This window comes from Kryptolebias marmoratus, linkage group LG16 (genome assembly GCF_001649575.2).
Source record: "Kryptolebias marmoratus isolate JLee-2015 linkage group LG16, ASM164957v2, whole genome shotgun sequence".
NCBI lineage: Eukaryota > Metazoa > Chordata > Actinopteri > Cyprinodontiformes > Rivulidae > Kryptolebias > Kryptolebias marmoratus.
The window spans coordinates 2,864,603-2,874,559 of NC_051445.1; the positions used below are offsets into that span (position 1 = coordinate 2,864,603).

General features: G+C 44.6%; 2 protein-coding genes across 6 annotated transcripts in view; one reads left to right on the top strand and one right to left on the bottom strand.

Annotated features, from left to right (window-relative positions):
* The window catches only part of LOC108243293 (glucocorticoid-induced transcript 1 protein), a 30,981-nt gene extending 28,218 nt beyond the window's left edge, over positions 1-2,763 (top strand). For all 3 annotated transcript variants that reach the window (XM_017428628.3, XM_017428629.3, XM_017428630.3), the window contains exon 9: positions 689-2,763. In XM_017428628.3, coding sequence (XP_017284117.1) covers positions 689-989 — 301 coding nt within the window. In that variant the 3' untranslated portion in view covers positions 990-2,763. The remainder of the gene's footprint in view (positions 1-688) is intronic.
* A 19-nt stretch (positions 2,764-2,782) lies between these two features.
* Positions 2,783-9,262, bottom strand: ica1 (islet cell autoantigen 1). 3 transcript variants are annotated; one of them, XM_025008691.2, is made up of 13 exons: positions 9,104-9,262; positions 7,642-7,672; positions 7,392-7,563; positions 7,237-7,309; positions 7,033-7,156; positions 6,590-6,788; positions 5,724-5,849; positions 5,542-5,640; positions 5,359-5,459; positions 5,232-5,278; positions 4,472-4,675; positions 4,136-4,213; positions 2,783-4,057 (listed from the first exon to the last, which is right to left on the bottom strand). In XM_025008691.2, exons 2-13 carry the CDS (start codon positions 7,656-7,658, stop codon positions 3,939-3,941), a joined length of 1,359 nt encoding a protein of 452 aa, XP_024864459.2. In that variant the 5' UTR covers positions 7,659-7,672; positions 9,104-9,262; the 3' UTR covers positions 2,783-3,938. The 3 variants fall into 3 exon arrangements, with proteins under 3 accessions (XP_024864459.2, XP_017284121.1, XP_024864458.2); XM_017428632.3 differs by having other exon boundaries at positions 4,472-4,678; XM_025008690.2 differs by lacking the exon at positions 9,104-9,262 and having other exon boundaries at positions 4,472-4,678; positions 7,642-7,697.
* Positions 9,263-9,957: the final 695 nt, after the last annotated feature.

Consider the following 9,957-nt stretch of genomic DNA (forward strand, 5'->3'; position numbering starts at 1 on the left):
ATAAACGCATCGACAAACACTTTGTGTCTGCAAAACATGTGAGGAGAGCTGCAGACCAGGGACAATCCAGAAATGCTCATGAATGTCAGTTTAGAAGCTATCAAAGTTCTCAAATAAAGCAGCTTTTGAGAATGTCAATGTTTGTTGGGAATTATCTTACAAAACTAGGAAGGATTTTTGGTTTATATGTTAAAAGTTATGGTTGTTTATTGATTTAGTAAAAAAAAAATTGCAACTTTTAGGAAAATGCCCCGCGAAATCAGGCATTTTAGCTGCAACAATCACAAACAATGCCCACGAAATCCTGGAGGAAACCGATGGGGAAAAATAACAAGTTTGATTCTGTCCAATAATGCAAATTTGATGTGTGTAGAGACGGTTACAAACACTGCAGCTGTACATTACCATCCCATCCCAGTTTATTTCTAAAGCACTTAAAAAACAACCTAACAGCTGACCAAAACAGCGTTAGAAAGAGCAGCAATAAAACAACAAAATGGTTATAAAGTGACATAAAGGAGCTACAGAAAATGTTAAAATAGTGCAGGTTAAAAAGGTAAAGATTAAGACGCAGACGTTATCGCTCTGGGTTAAAAAAGTGTTGGATTTTTTTGCCTGACCTGCAGCTCGATCTGAGTGGAAAACTAATAAAAAACCAAACGTCTGAGCGCAGCTTGTTGTTTTTCAGGTCTGGCACCTCAAAGGGCTTCCCTCTCTTCTCGTGCCCCGACAAAAACAAGGTGAACTTCATTCCCAGGGGCTCGGCCTTCTGCCCCGTCAAACTCCTCTGCTCCTCCCTGTTCTCCCCCATCTCCCCCATCTCCTCCGTCAGCGGCAGCAGCCTGGGCGCCCAGCTGAGCCCGGCTCTGCCCGCGGCGCCGGCAGCTGCCTTCTCGGCCTTCGCCGACCCGAGCGGCGGCACAGAAAGCCAGAACTCGGACGCCGATGTAGGGAGGGACGGCTCGGCACAAGCACTCCTCACCAGCTAGTCCTCAGGGATTCAGGGCCAAACCATCTACCAATAAAGCATTGTACTAGAAGGTGGTTTAGAATAAAACGTAAAAACACAAATAAAACAAAAAAAGTTGCACTCCGATAATCCTAACGTTAGCCAGCAGGGAGTGCCCAAGGTCTGTGAGGATGATGGTACCAGCATTTCTGCTCAAGCCCGAGGTTAGTTCCTGATGTTTTCTGAGTAATACTTGATGGTTTGGGCATCGTGGCCGACCTTGGGCACCGCCTCTCCACCCGTCACTAACCTAGCCTTCTCCTCGGCAGAAATATATTCGCTTTTTTTGCGCGACAATTACAACCGACTGCTCAAATGATCGTTCTGCGTAGTGTTGGTAAGTTATCACGATGAAACGAGAAAAGGAAAAAGCGCGTTGTTGTCATGTTCTTCAGTCGGCTCTGTGTTCATGAAGTGTTTAAATAATTTAACGTCTTAAAGACAGAACGCTTCGGCTCACAGGGTACAGGGCTTTTTCAGTTTTATTTCATATTTGTTTGAATGTATTTGTACCCCTGATCTCTGAGAAAACAGCAGTTTGACGAGGCGACACCGTCGACGTGCATCGTAACACGGAACCGCGTCCTGCCCCTCCTCCTCGCAAACGAACGGGACTCTTCCCCGATTAAAAACCTGATAATTGTTTCAGATCGGGTTGATTCGCTCGGCTTCATGTTCAGATATTCATTTTTCTAATAGTGTGAGTTGTAATTACTCATTAAAAAAAAAAAAAGGTCATGTGGCCCCATGTGGGGCAGGTTGTAGGCGGGGCTTAAAGCTCCACCTCACGCAGACGCCGGTCCCATAACTTTAAACATGGCAGCTTCTGTAAAATGGTTCCTGCTGTTCTAACGCACGTCGACGGGCAGAACCCGGGGACGCTCAGCATCAGATGCAAACATTCAGAGACCAAGTGACCAATCAGGAAGCACATTCTGCCCCGCCCTCCCCCACGGCAATATCTCAGGTTGTTGGACTGTACTTGCTGTGACCATGTTACCTTTCACCAGTGTTCACATCCTTCTTTCAGTCACCTTTCCGTCTCTTTTGCCTAAAAGGGGAAGTTTATTTTTTATTTTCCAGACTGAACCCTTTAATGATGTTGCAGATTGTGACTTTGGACGGGAGTTTCAGGTGCTACGACACATTCCAGAGCTTGCTGTTGGCTCGGCCAGCATAAAATTATTATTTCACAATAATATATATCATTTATCCCCCCCTTCCCTCCTTTTTTTGTGAGATACACCAAAGCAAAACAGAAGGGCGACAGGAGGGCCGTGTTCGGGACACAAGGTTGTTTTATTTTTGTTTGTTTGTTGCAGACTGTTTGTGTTTGTGTTGCCTTTCAGCAGCTCGGTGATGTTGTAAACACGCAGGCCCAAGCACTTATCGCAGAGGAAAAGATAATCACTATTTTGTGCTGTTGACAAGTTTGTTAATTAAAACAATCATAAGAATGTGCAATTGATTTTTGTCTTGACGTAAAACGACACACACACACACACACACACACCAGGAACAGATGAGACACTTAATGGTCCCTGCTGATTTGTTTCCAAAGAAACGAAACAAAAAGGCTGATTCGTGTTAATTTAAGCGCCTGTTTTACGTGTTTGTGCAGCACACGGACACAAACACTCGTACGAACTCTGAGTTTATTCACACCGAGAGAGGAATTCATTTCTCCTGCCTTTTTACATGTTTTTATGTAGATCTCATGTGTTCCTCCTTTTTCAATAAAAAAAGAAAGCCTCTTTTGGTTTGATATGTACTTTATTTTTTATTATTAAAGGGCATAAACAGTGATAACCAGCAGGTCCTAATAAAGGTAAGGCCTTTTTTTATGACTGAAAATGAACAAATTACTAAAAAATATCCAACTATAACAAAAATGAACACTCAGTTATATACGTTAGATAAAAATAATGTGGATCTGTGATTATTTTAAGGCTTTTTTGCTGATTTTAGATTCAATTTATGCAGCATTTTAATCAAAGTTGAATATTTATATAGTGGTAAAGCAACAGCATGCAGCATGCAGTAATAATGCAGTAATAATGTTTAAGGACAAGTAGAATATTATCTAAGGTGAGCACAGATAAACATTTAAACATGCGACCTGATAAAAACCAGCTGCTGGATGCAGAAACATTTATTCGTTTTCTTTCTCGTCTCAATAAACGGTTTCTCCTCGTTTGTAATTTGTCTCCAGCGAAGAATCAGAAATAAAAACGTAAAGTTCAGAAATCCAACAACAAAAAGGATGTGAAAGACCGGGCGTTTCCTGGAGGAATGCTTATCGCCCGCCGGAGACGAAACGATGGAGTTGCAGACGTCGCCCTCAGAGTGGACGACTCTCAGCTACTACCACCAGACATTTGAGCACAATATCTGTAAAACTGACTTAATTGTAGCCATTTTGTTTTGTTTTCTCAACGTTGTCCACGAGATATTTTGCTAACAGAAAGATGGAGCTGATTACTGGCAGCAAAGACTTGTTGGAGCTCAGACTCCATGACGACGATCACTCTCAGCTACCACCACCACTATCTGTGAAAACTGACAAACTTTGAGGCTTTTCTGTTTTTACAGGTCGACTCCAAAGGTTAATCAGCTGCAGACGTTCGTCCAGGGATTGTTTTCTGTTCAGGAGATATTTCGCTAACAGACAGACAAGCACACGCAGACCTGGGCAAAAACATTATCACCCGCCTCCACCTTTCAGCGGTGGGTGTCAATGAAAGCGCCTGATAGCTTTAAAATAGATAAAAACACATTTTAAGATTCCAGGTTGCCAGTTATGCAGCTTTTAAAAGACATTTAAAGATTTATTAATTATTTATGTTATTTTTAGCCTAATTGTTTAAAATTGATTGATGTGGATGAAATGAAATCTTTGTGAAAGTCGGGTCTCAGGCGGGAGGAAGAGCTACGCCGTGTGAAGCTCGTGTTCCCTGCCGGTTCTGCCGACGGCGTCCGGGTTGGACAGAGGGTCCAAGTCGGCGAAAAGGTTGAACCACGCCGACAGGTCTTTGGCCGCTCCGCTGTCTGGAAGTAAAACGCAGGAGGACAGAGTTAAAGAGCGAGCTCACCGTCCGATCCAAACTGAAACGCTGACGGTTCCACCTTTCAGGGCTGCTTTTCCTGGGTTCTGTTCGGGTTCTGCTGCGCTGGCGCTGGGCGGTGGGAGAACCCCGGCCCAATCTGAAACACGGATCGGTGGTCTCGGTTACAAACGAGCGCTTACAGATCACACGAGCTCTTTGTTTAAAACTTTGGCATGAAAGCTGGCGGGTGATATGCATTTCTTTAAGGAATCCAGCTTTTATTTCCTAAACAACACTGCAGAACAATGAAATAAATCAAGTTTTGTTCTTTTTGAGCGTGAAAATAAGACGACTTCATGTTTCCTACAACCTGAAAAGGGACACCTCAGCCACCAAAAGACAAACGTTGTCCCACCTGAGACGGAGGACTTCTTCAGGCTCTGGTCCAGCAGCTGAGAGGGCAGGAAGAAGGAGTTCTCCTCCGGCTGGGTTTCCGGAGATCCGACAGAAGCCGAGCTCGCCTCCGTCCACTCCGGGGATTCGTCCGCGAACAGATCCCCCAGGATCTCAGAGAGCAGCGTCATGCTGTCCTTGTCCTTGTCCTTGTCCTCTCCCTCCGCTTCTGTCCCAAACCACAATCAGTCGTTTGATTTCCAGCAAACGGATTCAGTTAAAAAGGTTTTCTGGCAGAAATAAAACTTATTATTAGTGTTAAAGCTGAGTCAGCGTTTAAACTACGATCCTGGGTTTTTGGACTCAAACCACTTTACCAGTTTTATTTTATTTTAACTAATGGATCAAAACGTTCAGCTCGATTGGGAAAGGCCTCCTCAGACTTTTTGAAAATCTAAATTTCATTTAAAATAAAATTCTGCACAGAAATAAACCTCAGTTTTTAAAAAAACCTGCTTCAGCGCGCTGGCTCTGTTTTTGTCTGAGCTGCCTTTCTGACTTTCAGCTTCTTCTGCTGCTTTTAGCTTTTAGCTTTTAGCCACTGTTCTGTTTGTTGAGTTTTAGCTTCTTCAACACTCAGCGTTCCTGAGCTGAAGTATAAACATCCTGGTTGTGATTTTCAGAGTGCAGTCCAATAATCAGACAACTTTTCTGCAGCGAACATCCAGCCTGAGCTCAGATGTTTATCTGGTTTAAATGGAATATAATGTTTGTTTTTTTACCTTCTCTGGTTTTATCGCCGGTGTTTTCATTTCCTAACGAGATAAGTCTGTAAATATAACAAAGAAAAACATTTTGTGAGGGGACAGGTGTGCAGAAATGCTCCGGTTTGTAACATTTTAAACTCACTGCTCTCCGACAGTTTCATCTCTCTTTTTTTCTTCTTCTGTTTCTCCTTCAGCTTTCTTCTCCTTCTTCTTGGCCAGTTTGTCTTTGGGGTCATGGAGCGCCTGTAAGAGAAGCCAGCTCAGAGCCGTTCTCTCCTCCAGCGTCAGGTTTTTGTATGTTTTCTTGTAAAAAATGACCTCTGACCTTCAGAGTGGCGAGCTCGTAATGCTGCCAGCCCCTGAAGCTCTCGTGGATGGCTGCCATGGTGTGGGACGTCTTCTCCCAGAAGTGCAAAAGGGTCGTCTGAAACCAAGACAAGCAGATTTTAAAATATTTTCCCCTCCCTGTGAGGTGTGCGAAGCCAGCAGCAGGTGTTTGTGATGCACCTGGTATGTGGTCAGGACGTGTGAGAGGAGGTTGCAGCGACTCGCTCCCAGCAGGTCCACCTTCTGACAGACGTCGTTCTTCAACTTGTCAAAGCTCGTCTTGGTGCCTCGCACCTGAGCCTGAACCTGAGGCACATGACAGAGACACGTTTTCCTCATGAAGGTCAGAAAACACACCAGGGGCAGGTGGCAGGTGTACGCAGACAGTTTCTGCAGGGTTATTCTGCCCTCTAGTGGCGTGTTTTTCACCAGATTTGTTGCTTCTCTGTTGATTTTGTCTTTAAGGCTGCAGGAAAACAGAGTTTTATTAAATAATAAGAAGTTACGACACAATGAGCAATCAGTATCCTAAAGTTTTAGACTTAAAGTCAGTATTAAAAACATTAAAGGTGATTATTTTAACATATTTTGGATCACAAAAAAAGTTTAATTTAAACTGAAAGGTGGTGAAATCCTAAAGGAACAAGCAAAAGGCTGAGAGCTGAATCAGAACACTAGTTAAAAGCTAAAATTAGCAAAACAGTGACTATAAGCCAAAGTCAGCAAAACCAAACGGAGCAAAATGCTAGCTAAAAGTAGCAAAAGGGTAGCTAAAAGCTAAAAGTAACAAAGTCTAGTTGAAAACATCAGAAGGCTAGTTAGGAGCTAAAAGCATCAGGGCTGGCTAAAAGCTAAACTGTCAAAAATAGTAGCTAAAAGCTAAAAGTGGCATAAATGAAGGGCTCTCTCAGCTGAAGGGTTTGATGAAGGAACAGCTAAAACAGCTCAAAGTCTGCAGAAGGAGTTGTTGCTCAGAGTTCGGCTGATGTTTTGCTGTGAACAGATGTCAGACACGAGCTGAAATAAAGTTTCCCCGGACGGCAAACCTTTCTGAACTTCTCCATCTGTTTGTGAGTGTCGGGATCGAGCTCCTGAGAGACGTCCTTCATCCAGAGTAAGGCACCGCGGTACTCGGTCCTGGACTGCTCCATGCGGTTCACGGTCAGCCACGTGTCGGAGATGGCCCGGTACCGAAACGTTTCCACCTCCTGGTACAAACGGCACAGAGGCTTCCTGAGAGCCAGCCTGCAGGACGAGGAGCTCAGGCAGTAAAATCAAACAAAGGGTAAGACATTCAAGTGTTTGTTTTTACTTCATGAAACTCTGAAAAGCACATCAATTAGGTTATTAAATGTTTACAATGTGAAACCTAATTATGGCAACATTTTCAGGGTTTGAGTCATAATGTTTCCTTCACTTTAACACAGACTCTGATGTGATTTCTGTCTACGTGAAGCTGCTGCATCTGTAAGGTGAGGGTGAGGCGAACCTCTGCTGGGAGGAGAAGCAGAGAGCTTTCCCTGTCGCCTGCATGATCTTCCCAGCTCGGGTTTTGTCCTGGGAGCCCTGGGATCGCAGGAAACGACCCAGCTCGTTCTCCTCCTGAGAAAGGACTGAACAGAAGGGATCAGAAAACACAACTCAGAGTCTTCTTCCTCGTGTCGTATTTATCTAAAACCCGGTTCAGACTTACAGCAGATTCTTCTCTGGTACAGCTCGATGACCTTCAGAAGCTCCAAACTCGTCCTCTGGATGGAGTGGAAGACCTGCCGAAGGGAAGCAGACAGAAGGTCGGATTCGTTTGGTTTAAAGGCGGACGGTTTCTGCGAAGTTCCTCCTCGTCTTCACCTCCAGCTTGGCGTCCAGGTCTGCGTCGGACGCCACTACGTGCTCGTCCTCCTTCTTCCCGGTGACCCTGATGAGCCTCTGCTTGGTCTTCCAGTACTTCTGCTGGAACCTGTTCACCACGGAGGAGTCCTGGCTTTGGATGAAGCGGTCCAGATAGTCCCTGGAGTCGCCGCTGCGGAGAGAAAACGAGATTGGCTCAGCGACCCTGAGAAGAACCCTCTGATTGTTGCAGATAAAGAGGTTTACTCACAAGTTTCTTCCCTCCATTCTTCCAAACAGACCTGAGGAGAAAACAGAGCAGCTCAGAGTTCCAAGGAAACATCTGTGAAGGTCATTCATTTCTGTAAATATGATTAAAAACGGTTATTTTTAGGATCTTTGTGGTCTGATAAGTTAGTGTTAGATTAGGTAATGCTAAAGTTATGGGTTGTGGTAGCTAGTTACCAACTTTTCACTTGGTTGCAGTACTTTTAATGCCCTTTCTTGACAACTTATTTAAGGAAAAAAAGTTTTAACACAACAATCCTCGTTTAGTCGTTATTGTCACAGATCAGGTTATACCGTGTGAAAGTTTAAAACCACTCTGCGTTTCTTTATAATCTGGTAGCAAGGTTAAGTGTTGACACGCCTCTGGTTCATCCTTTGAGTTTAGGAGCTTTTTATGCCTGAGTGGTCATAATTAAGTGGCTTAAATGAAAACAAAAACATCCGTCTGAATATATTCGGGTACTGGATTGAAAATGAGGAAAAAAGCAGCTGGAGTTGATGATGCTGGTGTAGATTCTCAGGATCCAAAATAAGGTTAAAAACAAACAACTGGACTTCAGCTACGACAACTTCAGCCAGGATGTTTTCCCAAAGTGTTTTTATTTTTATTAGGGCATCAAAAACAGGGTGGGAAAAAAGAAATTGTAAAAAATTTATTTTTATTTTCCCAAATCCATCTTGGTTTTGAGAAAACTGTTGCACCTGCAGATGGCCAGTATGCTGCATGATGCACTTTAATGGTCCGTGTAAAAACCCATCCAGACACAAGAAAATGGCTTTTATAAAAGCTGTCCTCTGCAGTGACCACTGAGCATGAAAGGGTTAATGAGAAAATTAGACTTCAATCATTTTTCTGATTCTAATAAATAATAATTATTTGTGTCAGTTGTAGGTGAAATGGAGCTAAATTTGCATTATTTTGATGGAGTTTTTGTTAAGAGCAAAAAGAATGATGTGAAACTGAACCAAGAAGGACTGGTTCAGCTTTCTGGAGTGAATGAATGGATGAATGGATGAATGAATGAATAAATGAATGAATGGATGAATGAATGAATACTTTCTGTGACAGAGGAGCTGTCTCCCACACTCCCAGCTCAGTTTCCTGTCTAACCAACGCGTTTTGCTCGGTTTTTGGGATGTTTTTTCCGTTTTTAAAAACACCGCCTTTGGTCCGCAGCTGAAGGGTTTCCCCGCCGCGCGCGCGAGGAGCGACATCCGGATGCGGCGCGCGCGCCCGCGTCACGACTGAGTGATGAGCTCACGATGCCGCAAAACCGATGTGCGTGAAAACCGTCCGCAAAGAGCAGGATGTTTGTCAGAAAACACTGCAATGAGTCCCCTGTCGATGCGCGGTTTGAGCCTCCTCGGCTCCCGTCCAATAATCCGTCATGGAGCTGAAATGAGCTGCGGTGTCAGAATAAAACCACCATGTCCTCCTCACCTACCTCAGCGGGCAGAAAACACGCTTTCACACGCCTCCCGTCGCGGATCTGCCGGGATCTCGGGCCCGGTTCTGCTGTAAATCTGCACCCAGCTGCTCATCCGGCCGAACCGAGCCGAGAACCCTGACGTCAATCAGCTGCCCCCTCCTCAGCTCCACATAAAGAAACATCCACCCTCCTGCTTTCAGTGAGCAAACAGGCAGAGCAGGTGGGAGTCAGAACCAGACCTCAGGTCAGTGTTTACAAAGGCTCAGGTTAGAGTTTACATTTAGTCATTTGTAGCTGATGAATAGAAGCTGGTAGCCAGTCCAAATAAGGCTCAGCAGAACCATTAACTCACCATAAACAAACCTGATGAGGCTGTAAAAACAAGTGTTCATCATTGGGTATGATTATTAAAGCCCCGATAACTTCAAAACACACAGTTTCTGTATGTTTTTGATTTATTTTTAGTAAATGTGTATCATCCATCCATCCATCCATCCATCCATCCATCCATCCATCCATCCATCCATCCATCCATCCATCCATCCATCCATCCATCCATCCATCCATCCATCCATCCATCCATCCATCCATCCATCCATCCATCTTCTACCTCTTATTCATGGTCGGGTTGAGGAGGCAGCAGGTCCAGGAGGGAAACCCAGACCTCCTCCAGCTCCTCCTGGAGGATCCCAAGGCATCCCCGGGCCAGAGAGGATCCAGAATCCCAACAGAGAGTTCTGGATCTGCCCTGAGGTCTCTGCCCAGTGGGACGTGTCCTAATCAGATGCCTGAACCACCTCAGCTGACTCCTTTTGATGAGGAGGAGCAGCGGATCTACTCCGAGCTCCTCACCTGATCTCTAAGGCTGA

What these genes read in the sequence shown, in the direction of transcription:
- ica1 (XM_017428632.3), bottom strand. An exon ending in TGCTTCTCCTCCCAGCAGAG is followed by an intron (nt 6,789 to 7,032) that starts GTTCGCCTCACC and finishes CTCGTCCTGCAG; the next exon opens with GCTGGCTCTCAGGAAGCCTC. An exon ending in GAAGAAGTCCTCCGTCTCAG is followed by an intron (nt 4,214 to 4,471) that starts GTGGGACAACGT and finishes TCCGTGTTTCAG; the next exon opens with ATTGGGCCGGGGTTCTCCCA.